Here is an 18,045-nt window from a genome sequence, read left to right on the forward strand (position 1 = left end):
CTGGAGTGTGTCCAGAGAAGGGCCATGGAGCTGGTGAAAGGTCTGCAGCACAAATTCTATGAGGAGCAGCTGAGGGAGCTGGGGGTGTTTAGCCTGAAGAAAAGGAGATTCAGGGAGACCTTTTCACTCTCTACAACTGCCTGAAAGGACCTTGCAGCCAGGTGGAGGTTAGTCTCTTCTCCCAGGTAACAAGTGTAGGACAGGAGGAAATGGCCTCAAGTTGTACCACAGGAGGTTTAGACTGGATATTAGGAAATTTTTTTCACAGAAAAAGTTGTAAAGCACTGGAACAGGCTGCCTGGGGAAGTGGTTGTGCCACCATCCCTGGAGGTATCTAAAAGACATGTAGATGTGGCACCTGGGGACATGGTTTAGTGGTGGCTTGGAGTGATTAACCAGTGCTGGGTTAACACTTGGACTCGATAATCATTAAGGTATTTTCAACCTAAGTGATTCTATGATTTACTGCAGGTTCTTTGAATGCTCCCTTTTCAAATACTGGTGTTTTCAAATGCACAGAGGTTCCCATTCCCTAATTAAACACCAGTCACATTGTACATGCTATTGTTTGTAACTCTGTTTCATGCTTATTACTCTTTACTTTATGAGATCATAAAAGTTACTGTCATCTCAAATATTGTAGTTTAAACATATTTTCAATACATTTGGTCCCTCTGTGTAGTGTACAAGAATATTTCAATACAAATAAGGATTTGGGATTTTCTTTCTCTCCCCTGCTCTAAGATAATTGAAGGTTTTATATCTAAGTTATCCAGCCTGCCTACTGAGCTATCTCAAATTCTTGCATACATGGTTGAGTACTTTGCAGTCAAAGTTCAAGTCCCATAATACTTCTCAGCTGCAAATGATAAAAAAGCCAGATTAACACTTGAATGATAGTTTCATTACAGCACCTTATTTTGGTAAGGTATGTTTCCCTAGTCCTTTTATTTCACATACTCAAACTTCTCTGGAAAGTGATACCATCTAGAGTTATCAGAGGAAAGTTTCTTGAATTCTCATTCAACAACATGTTGTTCACCTGGGATATATTAAGCAAAGTGGTTTAAAAAGTCCTTACAGAACTGAAAAAGCAGCAGAGTTTACCTCCTGGCAAGCCGCTGTAATCCAAGCACTTTTCAATTTTATGTTTTGCTTAATTCTTCCTGAATTACTTATTTTAAGTTTCTTTGTATTAAGGTTATGCTACAAAAAAGAAGGTGAGAGTTAGTTATTATCTGTCATTTATGTTACGAGACTCATAATGCCTGTCTTTGTGAGGATTATACTCTTTCAGTGCTAGCTACGCAAAATAAAACACCTCCATGTAATGGAAATACCTACTGCTCCAAGTATTCAAATCGGTGTGAGTGTAACACAGCCCTCTCTGTTTCTGCCCTATTTTGTAGTGCAATACTGCTGTGAAGTCTTAAAAAGCTGACACATTATACTCCCCAAATGTAAATAAATCTTCTCTAATAAGAAAGGCTCAAAGAGATTATGCTACACCACTACAGAAGCTGTACTTCAGGAGCTTCAGACAAAAGACACCAACAAAAGGACAGAAGGCCTGCTACAAGCAGTTTCATGAATCCATGGGATACAGGAAAATTAGTTACCTTTAATGTACACTAATGACAGAATGAGCTACATTTCGCTCTTAACAGATTTAGTTCTGTGTCAGGAAGCAAAGCAAGCTCTCAGGGCATCTAAGAAAGGCCCAAAATTTCAGGGTCAGTTGAGACAGAACCCTAACTAAGAACAGAGAATAGAGGAAAAGCTGAATAATAGACTTGGACAACCTTGCTGATGTGACTGTCATGAGTTCAAGTTCTGTCAGATTGAAAAGAACATTTTTTAGGGAAAAGACTTGATGTTCAGCCATGGCATATCAGGCCACTTGGAAAATTTTGGGACAATGCTATCATATATTATAAAAGAGATATTTAAAACATAGGTTTTAAAAATATAGATTAAAAGATATAGCAACAGTAAGAAAAAATGAAGGAGAGTATCTAATTTTATACTGCAGGATGCAGATCTCTTCACTCAAAGCAGTGCTAAACCTGCTTTTCTGCACTGTCAAATCTTTTCAGAGATTTACATGCCTTCAGTTGCCAATTTCTGTTCATTTTTACCTGGACTGTAAGAACTTTGATGGGTTCTGCATTTGCACATAAACATATCTCCTCAAAAGTGGATTTTGGGCCAAACACTTTGGAATTTTTATGAGAGCCAATAACTCAGCAGTTGTGATACTTATATATATAAGTATCTTATATAGAAGATAATACTAACTTATACTAACAGAGCTCAAATAACGCCAATTAACTTACCTCTGATTTATACCACTAAAACAAGAGGTGAATTATTGCTCCAGCATGCAACACACTGAAGGGGCTTTTATTACCATGTGGAGAACTCTACCAGCAAGGGAGCAGAAGAGGAGACTGATGCAGTTGCTGCCCCTCTGCTCCCCACCATGCTGCAGGTATCTGGCTGCTCCTCTGTCAGCTCCTGAATGCTGCCACCACAGCCAGGTTATGTCAGGTGACCCACTCTGAGGGTTGACAACCAGAAGTGTCACCTCATCAGACAAGCTGACCTGTCCTTCACTTGTCTTGAAAATGACTTCAAATACACATAAACTCAGTAACCTTCAGTACCTCATCAATCTTACAATTTAAACTACGACATTTCCAATTACTGAATAATATTGTAAAAATATTATTGTACTCAGAAGACATGGCTTAGGTCAAATTTTTAAGGGTCTGCCAATACTGAGTGTGCATTTTAGTCACACTGTTTGCCAAGGATCAGAGCACTCTAAGAAAGCCAGCATTACTAACTAGTCAGCCATGAATGATCTGCTTTCCTAAGCTAGAGAAACGTTTCTAGAATTGCCATTAAGATTAATCTACAGACAGTTTTGGTTAAGCCTTTACAAGGGTTTAAGAAAGTTTGTTTAGATCTCAAAGCAAAGCCATTCATCTGCTCTAAAGACTTGCTGCTGGAAGAGTTCAACTTTGAACACTGCCACCAATTGTGGCCAGCCCTCAGCAAGAGAGCAAGTGCTATCCTGCTGCTTTTAAGAAGACAGATGGGCATCAGTTTTAAATTAACAGCTTGGGAACTAGACTCAACATACATTTCTAACTAATAGAATTTAAATAAAAGCAACAAGCAGCTGCTCCACTGGAATGCGTCTATCCATTTGCAGGTAAAGTGACATTCACCAAAACTTAAAGTAACGGAATCCAAACCCAAGCTGGACATATTACCTTTAATACATTTCAGATGTACCAAAATACCCCAAATCACATGTCTCCAGGAAACACCTGACTCCAAGCAACTTTCTGAAGTGGGGATCTTAGGAAAAACTCTTGGAATACAGGCAGCCAAGGAAAGGGAACAGCAAAGTCAAGAGTCCTTGGTTTCAGATTACTTAGTATTCAGACAGTACTATCTAAAAGCTGCAGCCTCTCTATGCTGTGCATGATCCATATCAAAGGCTCTGCAGACCTCAGAGACCTTTTTCTGATAAAGTGAGTGAATAAAAAGTCAAAGGATAACACAGTTAAAGCGAGGGTAACTCTGCAATGGCCACACCGGATCCAAATTCATGAGTCTGCAGAGATCTGTTAGGAACTTGGAGAAGCTCTCACATTTCTTCCAGACTATAACTTCTCCAGGCTGAGCTTTTTATTGCAAAGGCAAGCCTTGCTTTGCACTGTGGGAATAAGCAACACTTAGTAGGATGGTATCCCAGCTCACCATCATAAATCAAATGCTGCATGTTGAAGCACTACAGATGTTATTGGCAGAAGTAAAATTTAATACACCTTGCCACCACGTGGAAAAAATTTAAGGTCCAATCCAATTAAGTCAGTGCGATTCTGGCCTGAATCACCCATTTGCTACCTGTATTAAGTAGTATAACATTCTCTGTATAAATAAAATATATTCCATTTTTATCACATTTGACATTTCTTACAGTGCTAAAATTTCTGTCATTTGTCAAGCTGTATTTTTAGAGCTCTCTCGGACTAACTGCCTGGAGTCCATCTGGCAATATGAAGGGTATTCCTAATTCAAAGCAATGCAAAGCAATTCTCCCACATCAGTTCAAAAAGATCAAATTAAAGTGATTATGGGTAAAAAGATGGATTTTAATTTTCTTTAAAAACACAAACAATGAAACAATAATTTAAAACTCCTTTATGTTACTCTAGCAGCTACCTACCCACCCCCAGTCCTTTGTATGAGGTAGCTGCATTTCCAGTGATTATATATTGAGCCAGGTTTAATATTTTGAAGAACTTACTGCAATTTTTTTAAAATCTTTTTTGTTAAACTGATGTTTTGGTTTAGGGCAAATTTGGGAGATAACCTCCAAAGGGGCTCCTCTATAAAAGCACATTCAATTGGCCCCTCCCCACAACCGGTTCGGGAGAAAATATCTCCTTGGAGAAAAGTGGAAAGAAACTTGTTTATTAAACAATAGAGCCTAAACAATATTAAACAATAAAACTTCTTGTTGCTCCAAAAAGAGATGATGAACTCAGAACAGTCTCTTTTCTGGGCTGCAACTCAGCTCACTCAGTCTCTGATCAGTCCCTCCAGTGCTGGAAATGCCACGGCCCAGGCCTGGCCCGATGGGCTACAGGTGGAGCTGCCAGTACTTTTTTGGGTGTTTAGTCTAGAACAGTTTTGAACAGGTCTAAGAAAAAGAAAAACCACAGTCTAGGGAACCTCTTTGCTTCAGCTAGCTAAAACTAATTAAAAGCAAAAAAGAGCTCTGTCCTGCTGTCTGTCCATTCACAGACAACACAGTTCAGGAGCAGGAATGTGGAGGAGTGAGTGCAGTCTGAAAACAAACTGCGCACTTCTTCCCTCACCCCTTCACTCTCTGGAAGAGAGTCTTAAAGGTGTAAAACTTATTATTCAGTATAAACAGAACAAGACGATTGGGGATAAAAGCATCATATAGTCAACACAGGACAACTGATCAATGTATTACCCACACTATAAATGTGATGATGACCTGAAAAACACAGATCCTAAGGACAGTACAGATAACTAAGGTATCTATTATGTTAAATATAATTTTTTCCCCAGCAAATTTGAGTGAGTTGGTCTCAGGTACAAGCCCCACTCTTAGGAAGATTCTGGCTTGTAGTCCTTATTCCTGAAGAAAGCATACCAGCAACTTAAGAGCCACAAAGAGACCACCATCTTCTCACAGAGTTTCTTTTCTTCCTTGAATAATCAAAGAGATGTCACTTTAAAGATTCTCTTATAATGTGTACAAGTTACTGTCAAGTTTTTCCTAGACTTTGTAAAGACAGAAAGCTCACCTGTCATGTCTCAAGCTACACGTGTCATCATTGGCAGAGCAACTGGATTATCCATGAAAATATCTGCATCTTCTAAATCCAGGACCATGTTACTTCCCAGAGGAAGCACGAGCCAGTGGCAGGGCCCTCAGCCACCTGGGCAGCCTACAGGTGAAACACCTCATGGAGCCAATCTGTGTGGTGTGCATACATCCACATCCCCATGCAACCCCAAAGCAAGGCAGGACCTCAGTGACAGCAAATTAGTTAATGGAAATTCCATTATTTTAAGGTAATCAGTTTCCCTTGGGACTTGGCCATCACTGGAAGGTTTTTGAGAGATATCTCAGCAGGCTGTAATGGTTCTTGTTAAAATTTTGAGTGGAACAGAATTCCACCTATCCTTGCACGCTCCCAGTAGCCTGTAAAAACTTAATTATTAGCATTTATTTATTTCTCTCCTGGATTTTCTAGGGATAGAGTAATGCATACCCACATCTACCTTCATCTGTCACTGGAACCAACTCCTATTGTCTTTCACTCTCCAGGAGTTGAACTAGCTTGGGTTTTAGAGTCTACACCTGAATTGACACAGATGCAGCACACACACACGGTGCTACATTCAGAACTATCAAACTTATCTAAGTCAGTGATTTCTCCTTGTCCAGCTAACTGATTTGGAAAAGATAAAGCAGTTTGCAGGGAAGAAACGGCAGTCACAAAATATTACAGTATGATGTTCGCATGTCTGAGATGTAACACATGACAAACTCCCTTTTGATCATCAGACAACAGCATCGTTTATTGTGTCTTGCACCCTTTTATCGCTTTCCAAACTCCCAGGTCGGGACAGGTCATTGGTCTATTTCTGTGTCCCCAGACTCTGAACCAATAAAATGCCTGCATCCTAGGAAAGCTCCCATTGGCTGTGAGCTTCTGTCAGTCAGCCCAGAGGCTGCTCCATGGAGCTGAGCTTAGCAGCTTATTATAACTTGATTAATACTACTGCAACAACAAAAGGCAGATACAGCAGTGATCCTAGTGCTCACTAGCCAAGCACATTAATTCATTTTAATCTTTCCTAAGACTGCATTACACCACAACTCCTTATGTGCCCCATTTTTCTCACTGTATCACCCTTTAAGAACATATAAATCATTATGGAAACACAGCAAAAATCTCTATCACTTACATCACCATTTCAAAACCAGTTATTAATACAAGCAATCAAAGGTGGTTTCCTTACCCAGAATGCAGGATGGAAAACTGGCTAAGGGAAAAATCTCATTTTGAGCTCATCAGATGACAAAGTTCTCTGTTCTGTAGACGCATTGGCTGGGGACCTCCCCGAAGGCCCATGTCTCAAAGCTGTGGATGAAACCTATGTGACAGGCTATATGCTGCTTTGACAAGGTCTGACAAACTGCACTCAAGCAGGTGTGGTGGGCAGGAAAAAAGCTGGACCACAGCAACAATCCAGTTTATTTCTTATTACCTTCAATTTCTTTAGACTGCTAGCACTGCAAGCGTTAGCTTACAACTAATGATGTCTGTAGTGCACAGAAAACTCTCATTACAAGCTAAAGAATCAGGCTCTAAGTTCCAAGGTAAATAAAACTGAGTTTTATTTTATAACTAAGAAAGAATGATACTCTTCTTAAACCATGTAAAACTAATTAAGGTTTTTCTGTAGATTTCGACCTCTTCCAGTCACTGGGACATATAAGCACTAACATCACTACTCCCAGCCAAACCAAAGTGGTTTGTTGCATGCTGTGAACCTTCTGCACGCCTCCAACATGAACACTAGGACAGAATTAGACAGGCTTTTCCTCCACTGATTCATTGTACACCAAGTACCTGATATCACATCAGCCCATGAAATCTATCTTCTGTGTCTCATAAACCAACATCATCAGCATAACCAAGCGATGAAATGAAGAGAGATTTGTCATTAAGATACTCAGCAATAATGACATGCTACACAGTTCCAGCTCTCAAATCCACCCTCCTGGAGTGATAACACCAGCAAGTATTCACATGATTACACACAGCTATCATGTGACTAAACCCGGTACTTACAGAGATATATCTGAAATCCAACGTCTTGGTTACATGGTTTAGTTCAGTATTTGTAACTTCATCTGGGAACTTCACCAGATAGAACACTCAGAACACAATATTTTAATTTATGTTTCTGAGCCTTTTGAGTTGACTTAATCTGATACTTACTGTTGGCAGTAAGTCTAGAGCCTGTGCATTAACTATGCCTTTCTCCACAGCAGATTAACTCTGTGGGAAAATGTTCAGTACTGCAAGGCACTTCATGTCCAATTTTACAACTCCTGATTTTACATACATCTGTCAGCTGCATAAACTGTATTTTTGTTGTCATCACTGACAAGTCAGTAATGATCACTGACTATTGTTTCCACCTGTATTCTCTGGTATGTAATGGTAAAGTCTATACAGTAACTGCCAGAAAGGCAGTTGAAAATGTTTTACTGCACTACATATACAGAAGTGCAACACAGGCAGTGCAAATGTTGTGGGACTCCAGGAGCTTTTCTTTAGATTTTGTTAGGATGAATAGTTAAAAATATTTCCCAAACAGGCTATCCTGCAGAGCTGGTCTGTCAAACAATCCTGAAAGAACACAGTTACAGTTCTGCTGCTGTTTCAAAGTGTGCAGAAGCCTGCCAAAGCAGCAGACAAATAAAGGTAAATTATGTACTCAGGAAATGTGGCAATCTGTGTCTGCCCCAAACATTATTTATCTCACAAGCCCATGCTTATGGCTTCAGAACAGGGAGAGTTTCTTTGTAATGCTTTATTTCTTGAGATGGTTTATAAGGAGAAATCAAATATGAATGCCCTGGAACAAAATCTAAATGAAGCATAATCCACCTCATGAGTTATAGCAAAAAACATTCTGGACAACATCAGGTTTTACTACATGTAATGGCTTTATGAAATGTATAAATGCTATTGTTCTATAAAATACATTTTTCATTCCAAAAGGCAAATTATAATTCATATTTATACAGGACTTTCCTTTCTAGTGCTTTAAACTTAATTTTAAAAGAAAGACGCAGGATTGCCAAATTAAAGGTTTATTATAGTGTTTTTATTAACAAACTTCCATTGGAAAGTTCTGGGCGCATTAACATAGGAGGCACATTGGCTTCGATGTTTGGCATTTGACAGTCAACAGAATTGCACTTCACTGCAAATGCCTTGCCACAACAGTGTGAACTTTCATGGCAACTCTCGGAGCGAGCCTCTCTCCCTGACCTGGTCAGCAGGTGTTTTTTATCATTTTGGTCTGCCTCCAAAACTCTGTCATTCTGTAAAGAACGCTGATCTATCTTGCTCTCAACTTTCTTTTTCTGCTTTGACAGAGAGGCTTTCTTGCTTTCTACCCTGTTTGCTTCTGTACCACCCTTTTCATCACACTTGTCTGTCTGCTGACAGAATCCCTTTTGGTTATTTGAGACACCGTTCTCACATTCAGAGCAACGCACTATTAGAGGTGCTGCATTTCGGCAGAGAAACTGTGAGGAGCTCATCACCTTTGGAACAGTTCTTACATTTTCCTCTGGGTTGTGATGAGCATGTGTATCTGTCCTGTTTATTCTCTGATGTGCCTGGAACTGTTGCACAGACTGGAGGAAAAAATTTTTAGGCAGAGAGTTTTGTGTCATCGTTCTTTTGAGCCTTCCTTGAAGGCAGCTGCAGTGGAGGATTTGCGGGACTGGATGTATGTAATCCTCAGCAGCTTGCTGTAAAGCATTTATAGGAGCTACAGAGCTTTGGATCTGCATGGTCCCTGGGGAGGGAGAACACTGGTAACAGAAGGTGTCACTTGACTGCTGACATGAGTGCGGACTCCAATTCACTGCCACCTGCTTATATGCCTCAGGACAGCTACACTGCCCGTTATGAGAGAAAATTGGGCATATGGTGTGTTGGTCAATAGAGGTCTGGAGCACAGATGAATTAGCAATGTTTTTGATGCCTTTACTCACTTCACTATTATAGGCCGGATGCATAGGCACACATGAGTTTTGGGGCCTGCTGCTGAAGAGCTCTGAGCAGGTATGAGTTTCTTCATATGTCACTTTCTCTACAGGGTTACAGAATCCAGTTTGTGATGCCAGAGGTTCAAGCTCATAGTGCTCATGCTCCATTTCTGGTTTTTGACTTCTGGAGTTCAGCTGGTACTTGCTAATAGGATGTGATTTGTTTTGACTTCTGCCCCCTTGGGCTCCTGAAAAGGCCTGAGAGAAGGCATTACACCGCAGTTTTTTTGGTAGTGGGATCTGGCCGCAAGTGCCCTGGGGCCCAAGGCATCGGCACATACACTGGAAGAAGAATGTTGCAAAAGCCCAACTAATGCACATTATAAGCATCATGAAAGTGCCAAGCTGAGTGTATGCCAACACTGTCGAGGGCATCATCATTGCCCCAGCTACAAATGTAGTCAAGGCAGCCATTGCAATAGCAGAACCCATACGGCTTAAAGAAAAAATTACCTTTCCCTCTCGGTCAGGGTCAGGGGCCAAGCGATAAGCCACTCCATAATGAACAGCAAAGTCCACTGACAAGCCAACAGCCACCGAGATTGTGACAGATTCCAACACATTCAGCTCCCACCCAAGAAGAACCAGAGAACCTACAGTGACAAAAATAGTTCCAGCTATTGAAACTATTGCATAAAGGCTTATGATTATGTTCCAAGTTGTAAGAAGCATTACGCTAAATGCAACGGCAACTGAAAGGCCCATGGCAATCAGAGTACCATCTGAAAGACTGTCCTGAAGATCATAAAATTCAAGGTTACTCACAAACCAACCATTGCTAAGACCTTCAGGAGCAGAACTAAGCTCACTTGAAATCCATGAGTCTACCTCTTTGTAGAATTGATGCATTTTCTCATAAGCCAGTGTGAAGAGGTAGGTGCTTTGGAACTCCAGCACCACTGCCCTGATGGTGTCATTAAGGTCAAAGCGAGGCCCTGGGGTTTTGCTATCTAAATGGTACCCTGTGCTTCTTTCTAGTTCCATTATAGCTCTCTTGATACATAATTCAAAAACTTCTTTTTTGTATGGAAAGCTCCAGTGGCTGCAGCAGGGGTAAAGAGATGGCTCATCACAGTCTTGATTTTCCATCCACTGCTTAAATGTTTCAATGAAGCAGCTTGTGAAGTCTTGTTCTTCTGCCTGATAAAAAAAGGTTTGATTTCTTAACTTTTGACAGAAATGTAAAATCCAAACCTGTGAAGCTGGGCTAGCGATATTAAAACTGGTATCTAGCTGCAGCTCTCCTTTGCTTTTAGGGTTTAAAGGGTCACCATTATCCTCAGGTGTGACACCCCAGATTACGGTAATCGGCATGTGGAGCTCTTCTCCGTGGTGGACACGTTCAAACATAAAAAGTTTTTTGTATTCTGCATCGTATCGTTCAAATGGGTGAGAAGACCTGAATACCTGAAACTCAGAGAGCTCCAATGATGGCAGTTTCATCTTTGGGTTTACACACACGATATATGCTCCACCAATTGTTAAGGCAAGGAACCAGAAAAGCCAAATATACCGGAATTTGATAACAATGCATGGCAAAACTTTCTCAAAAAATATCCTGGATGCTTCGGAGACTGCAAAAATAGTCTTGTGGAATATTTGGCACAACACTGTCCAGCAGTTTTTGTTGTTGTATACCCTCTGCTGAGGTTTCTTAAAGCAACTGAAAATATTGAGAAGATACCGTTCATGTAATACAACTACAGCAGGCAGCCATGTAACCATCAAAACATAATTCACCAGAATGGCAGTGCCAGCATAAACACCAAAACACCGGATTGCTGTGATATTGCTGACATAATTAGCATAGAAGGCAGCAGCGGTTGTAAAACTTGTGACAAACATGGAAAGAGCAGCATGTTGCAATGTGATGCTCACTGTCTCAGAAGTTCCAGCATGAGGTTTATCAAACTTTGTGTAGTTCCAAACATCACATAAGACAAAAGCATCATCTGCTCCAATTCCAACAAGGATAATCAATGCTGTGAGATTCATAAAGGGAAAGAACTCAAAATTAAATACTACCCGATAGAGAAAATAAGAAATAATCAAGGAACTAATTATTGCAAACATAGTCATCAGCGTGATAAATATGGACTTGGTGTACACACACATAACTAACAGGACAATTACAATGGCTATGGCAGGATACACAGTATCCATCAAGAGATAATCTTGAAACAACCTATGTTTTATTCCAAACTCAATCCCCATGACGGTTGTTACACCATCAGAAGCATTCCAGTTCTCAAAGTTATCTAGGTAAATATTCATCATGCTTTCCCCTTTTTCGGTGGGAGAGAAGAGCATGCTGTATTTTAAAGCTGGTAATACATAGTCAGCTGTCTTTGGGCTTAGGAAATCCTTGTCCACTAGGTAGTGAAGGATCTGGTAAACAGCATTGTACTTGGTACATTTGCGAGGCACGTTTGTACACTTGAGTTGGTCCTTCCTTTTGGCATTCATGTCCCAGCAGTCCGGCCCCAGGGTCCCGTTGTAGTAGTATTTGGCACAAGTGCGAAGCAGCTTTAGGGTGTGAGAGACATCCCGTTCGACAATCTTCTGACACGATGACCTGTTGTTCAGAATAGCAATATAGTTGCCCAGTGTCCAGCTGGGACAGCACGAAGCAGCAGTGGCTCTTTGGCAGAGATCACCAAACTGGGAATGGGATCTGATCTATGTAAAGACAGACAGGGAGACAAATCCAATTTAAAGTAACAGTCTGAAACATTCAGTAACCCATAAAAAAACAACCCAAGAAATTACTTTAAATTATTAAAATTCAGTTTACATTAACATTTGGTATTAACATATTAAATTCTTATTTCCACACACACTGCTTTTGACAGTATCCTCTTGCAGCAGACTAAACCAGCCAGTATACAGACTTGTCACAGTGGCACAGAATTGGCAAAAGTGTTAAGAGTATTATTTGAAGATCCACTGCGGCATTTTGTTTCTTTCCAGTCTGAGGACTGTAAACTCTCTTTTATTATCTCATCATATACTTCTGAGAATAAACAATCAGCCATACATCAGAGAAGTTTCATTCTGCTTGAAATCATATCCTGAAGTTTCTAGTAGAGGCAAGGACTTACCATCCTGACAGAAAGGTTGTGACAGCTTTACCATAACTTCCATCACCTGATCTCTCTTCTACAATCCTGATTTTATTAATTTCTTTTAGCTCTTGCATAGCTGGCAGGCACTGTACCCAAACAGCTCTGCCTGCCACCCACGTACTGCATGTCCCTAAGTGATGCAGGATTTCCAAAGCACAAGGTAATTCCACTGTCATTAGTGACCTCAAAATAACAGGTCATGCCTCTGAACACTGCACGGCACATTCTGGTTAAAGATGCTCCTCAACCAAGTGAGTCTTAATCCCTTATGGGGATATTTTTCTTTCTCTTCCAGAATAGTCCAGATTTAGTTGAAGTAAAAGCATGACTTAGCTAAATCACCTCAAGACACTTCTACACAAACTGGAAGTAACTATACACCAGAAATGCAACTCTTAACACGGTTAAATCAGGGAAATTCTCTCAAGATGAGAAAACTCAATCTTCGGAGAGCACGAGGAATAAAAGTCGTCAAAAACAGAACTTCTGTTATATGTGACAAAGTAGAATTAATCCTTCAAATAGTTAAGATATATGTAAAAGTTATGTTTTCATCAAGTTACAAAGAATATTACACATATTAATAGTCACATAAATAAAGCCATGTGCTTCAGATTTTATAGGAGTGCACACTGAAACAGTTGCCCATGTATGCTTTAAATTTAAGTGATCTGAAAGAAACCACGTAGCCTCTTCTTTCTTCTTTTTCTTCAGCAAAATTGCACAGGCTTATTATTACCAATGCTTCATAATGCAGACCAAAAAATACACTTGGGAATTCTCTCAGCAGTTATAAAAGCTTTAATATGGACTAAATTTTGTCAACCAGTTTCTGAACAATAACAAATTGGCATTCCAAAAAACCAGGATAATTCACATTTGATTGTTTCCAGATAAAAAAACCTCACACATGCAAACTCAGGAAAAACTGAACAACCTACTAAATAAAAGGAATCACTGAAATAGCATATCTGTGTTTTTCATGGCACATCTCCAGGTTAGTCCTCTGAGGATATAATAGCCAAACTGGGAGGAAAGGATTGATTGTCTTCCCTATGTATTCAGGTTGAAGATGGGACAATGAGGTTTAATACACTGTTCTTCTACACATGCTGCAGGCCATAAACATTCACTGGTAAAGTAACTGCTGCCAAAGATAAAGTAACATGAGCTGGTAGCTGGAAATGAGAAAGGAAAATACAAAACTTAGCTCCTGATAGCTCATTAAAATACTACATAAAATGTTAACAAATTGTAGCATTGGGCTTTGTTGGTGATCCAAAGGAACTGGAAAGGTCATTCTGGTGTTTCCAGACCTGGTCTGCCACTGGCACCACCTCAATTTATTTTGGAACAAGTAAGGAAACGAAAGTGTGTGCAACCTGCACACATCTGTGGGCAGATCTGCCCAAATGGTTCTCTGCAGTGACAGAGAATCACAAATCCACTGCTTTGGGGAAACAGTCTGAAGACATAATATACAGTCATTTTACAGTTTATAGGGAAAACATTCTACAATTAAGAGGTGAAAAAAAAAGGTCTTCTTATCCAAGTAGTAAAAAAATTAGAACACCTCCTGTAACTATTTTGTATATTAAGTTTCCATGATGATTATAGGACTTGCATATGCTGAACAGCTGCAGGGTAGAGCCCCTAAGTGTCAGTAAAATCTATAGTTAAAGTAGTTACAAGCAAATGGGAATACAATTCATACACAGAGGATATGCTGTTAGTTCCATACTAAAGCAAATACTAGTTGGTGCTGATATCCTGCTTATCATCATAAAAATACATAAATTCAAAAGTTTGCATTTCCAGCAAGCAGCGCCTGGTTTTCCTGTCTTTGAATACAGAAAGCTTTTCCACTTAATTCAACAGAACTGTGGCCCTAAACAAGCATGAGCTGAAAATACTCAAAAATAACTACAGCCAGAAAAGAATCTGTAAGACCAGAAGGTCACGAAAGTCATAGATTTTTTGTTATGGCTGCACTGCAAGTCAGCATCCTCTGCCTCCCTAGGAATTGGCTGCTAACAGAACTTAGCATTTAAAAGGGGGACATTGCACAGCACTTTGTGAGTTCTAGGAAGTGTTAGAAGTACTTAGAAATTGCCAGAAAGTGTTCAAATAATTAAAAATGTTATTTGTAAGTAACAAGCATTTAAAAAGAAACTATGAAAAAAAACTTAATCCCTTTCTAAGCCCTGAGTATCTAATTTTTATAATAATATGTTTTAAAATTAAAAGTATTTTAAAATAAAATAATATGCACAGACCAGCAAAAATACCAAAACTGAACTATATTAGTTTTCCATACTAACTAGCTAAAAATCAATGCTGCTACCATGATGCACTGTTGTTCTGCTCAGCTGAGGTGTTAAATTACTTTATTCCTAAGTAATTTACAAAGAAAGATCTGCAAGACCATTATTAACAACAATATTCTTTATAAATATCTACACAGTTGTGGATGTAAATGATGCATCAAACATTTCATTTTCTGAAGTGTTCTTATTTCAAAGGAAGAGCTGGTTTTACGGTCCTTGTTGTAGTAAAGTAGTTTCATCCTTCCCTCAGAAGGTATAGCTGTATTTGATATAATACATTTTTATCAAGGTAAAGAGGATGGGGAGGAACACAAGAAAAAAATCTCAGTAGTAATGCAATCATTAGAGAGATGCTCTTCAGAGGTAATTAACTATCTTCTGTTAAACAGAATGATGTTTTTTTTAATTCGGACTGCATTGCTTTGCGACGATCTGCACAACCTGGGATTTACCTGCATCAGCTGCCTGTGCGACTGAACCTCTACAGTAAATGCACAGACTAGCATCTCCTCCCTCAGCGTTAATTTTTACCCTTGTTAAAGGTTATTCTCCCCTGGATCTCCTGATTGAACTGGTGATGTGATGACTCCCTAGCTCAGCTCATTCAAAACTGAGCTGGGCTGCTTTAGATCCTGTACTCTGCTCACCTGACTCCTTCTGATTGCAAGAGAAAAGGGATAAAAACCACATGAGCCATCCTGTCAGTGCAATCATCTCTGATGAGGAAATAAGGAACATTAACAAGCATGTGAGGACAAAGCTCACTTCCAACAAGGGAGCCAACCAGGACAAAATGCCTGCCAGCAGACTGCCAAGAGAGATTCATTATACAATGTTCCACTACAGTTCAACATTTTAATCCAGCAAATGACGGCTGTTGTAGAGAAAACAGTTTGGGAATTTGCTAAATAAATACAGTTGTCTAATAGGCAATGATCAATCTAATAATGAAAATATTTCTCATTAAATAAATGAGAAATATTAAATAAGTTGTCTATGATTATTTTTGTTTTGGAGAAGAGCAAAATTGAAATAATTTGTTCAGCATTAACAGATGAAAAACATATTGCTTCATTTCCATGCAGAGTCATCAGCACGTGAATCAAAAGTTCATAGTTACTCAGAAGTTCAAAGGAGCTCAATCCAGAAAGTGACAAGCTTATATTTTACAGATAAAGTTTAAATGAAAATTAGTATTTCTAACTATTTTACCTAACTTCCTTTGCTGTCCATTTGACAGCCTATTCTAAAGTAACAAAACAAAATTAATTTGAATGATCCACTGGGTGTCAGAGAAAACTGCATATATTATGAGATTATAGTTCACCTGGGGGTGAAAACATCAGAAAAATCAATTATTTGCTGGGACCCAAGAAAAAAACTCCATAGAATACTCTATAAGGAAACACACAGTAAAAGTTAAGATAGTCCTTTCCTGAAGCAACTCTGTTCTACCCAATTCTGGATGCTATTAGTAGAAAACTCAGAGAAATCCTCCAATATATAACCTGATCTACGAATTGAAAGTTGTTTTTTAACTGCATGTACATGTGAGAAACAACTGCTCACTTTGAAAATTTAAAAAGGTTTATTAAACCTTAACAAAAATACAACAAAGGATTACATAAGGAAAAAGTTACAGTGCTGGGAACTGCCCGCGTGCATACCACGTGGCCAGTTCATCTTTAAGATGGATGCCCAGTCTTTTATACCCCTGAGGGTTGCATCAGCCAGCCCTGGCCTCTCCTAAAGTCAGTCATCTCTTCTTTGCCATTTATCGATGGAGACTGTTTTCTTACAAGTTGATTGGAGATGAAATGTTGCCATGCCTCACCCTCTAAGCAACAAGCTTTTCCATTCCCAACTGCCCTATGCAAGGGGCACATGTGCATGACTCCTCTCTACCTGTCCTAGACAACCCTGGCTGTCTGATGGTAACAATACAGCGGGGAAATGGGGACTATGGGGAGAACAGAGGATATCTAAACTACAATAGCATAACTATACATTACTAAAGCTTTTCTTAATATTCACACAATAGTTATCCCTTAATTGCGAGAGCCAATCATCTCATTATCCATCTATAACATACATGCTGACTGATCATTTGACATGAGTTGAACCACATAAAGTCCTCTCATATGCTACTGGATGGCAGTGGGCAGCAAAACAAAGTTTCAAATGCATGCTCTGTATTTGGAAGTGAAACAAATGCCAAGTTGACTTACCCTCAAGTTGTCTACATTGCACATTGACTTAATTGCATTCAAATTCCATAAATTCTCTCCTTCTGTTGATGCAAACACCACTCTTGAATAGCGATCACCTGAAATTACAGAAGGGGGTTTTCACTGATTGTTTGGGTGGGCCTGGTATCAAAAGCGGAGGCAAAATCCCACCATTCAAATGCCACACAGGAAATCTTGGTTGAGTCATGGGAATTCACCTCCTTTTCAAGATGAGCTGTTTATCTGTAACACTCACTCCACATGAAAGTTTCCATTTCCTTAAGGTGCTTATAGTAAATATGGTATCTTCAATATTACACATCACTCAGAAGCTCTACAGACTTCTACTCAAGCAAACTATCTTCTGAAATATGACAAACAAAAATCAAAAGATCTAATCAGCAAACTATGAAATTCTTGGCACAGTATAATGGCAGTACACTGATAATAGTAATCAAAGGCTGATTTAGTAAGTCATTTGGGAATATAAATAATAATTATAAAGCTGTTTCTACAAGAATGTTTTTGCTTTAGAAGCAAATGACTGCAGTGGGAATTGTTGTGATATCATTGAGGCCATTTTCAAGAATTGCAGTTTAGACACATGGAGCTTAAATTACAAATTAAATCACATTTATCAGAAGACAGATTTGGGAAAGGAAATAATTACTTAGTGGCAGTGAGATCTGTCTGCAGAGCTCACAAGGGAAACAAATATACAAACACAAATACGTAGAACTGCCTAACACAGTATGGTACTCTGGGTTAAGAAACAGGATCATGCTAATTAAAATATTCCAAAAACCCAAAAGGCTGAATTTTCCCCACTGCTGTGAAGCTGCAGAATTTTTGCCTTCCACAAGGCTGCAATGAAAAGATTCAGGGGCAGTGCTTTATTATCTCCAACCATGCTTTAGGATCAAGGGAACTGAAATCTAGAGGTCCTG

The 18,045-nt window shown here is 39.3% G+C and overlaps 1 protein-coding gene across 4 annotated transcripts in view; it reads right to left on the reverse strand.

Moving 5' to 3' along the window:
- Positions 1–8,441: 8,441 nt before the first annotated feature.
- Positions 8,442–18,045, reverse strand: part of DISP1 (dispatched RND transporter family member 1) — an 87,984-nt gene continuing 78,380 nt past the window's right edge. For all 4 annotated transcript variants that reach the window (XM_041402403.1, XM_041402407.1, XM_041402405.1 and 1 more), the window contains 2 exons: positions 17,099–17,196; positions 8,442–12,097 (listed from right to left, as the gene is read on the reverse strand). In XM_041402403.1, the coding sequence (XP_041258337.1) occupies positions 8,453–12,097; positions 17,099–17,196 (3,743 nt within the window). In that variant the 3' untranslated portion in view covers positions 8,442–8,452. The remainder of the gene's footprint in view (positions 12,098–17,098; positions 17,197–18,045) is intronic.

This window comes from Onychostruthus taczanowskii, unplaced genomic scaffold (assembly GCF_017590055.1).
Source record: "Onychostruthus taczanowskii isolate IOZ18803 unplaced genomic scaffold, ASM1759005v1 scaffold199, whole genome shotgun sequence".
Taxonomy (NCBI): Eukaryota; Metazoa; Chordata; class Aves; order Passeriformes; family Passeridae; genus Onychostruthus; species Onychostruthus taczanowskii.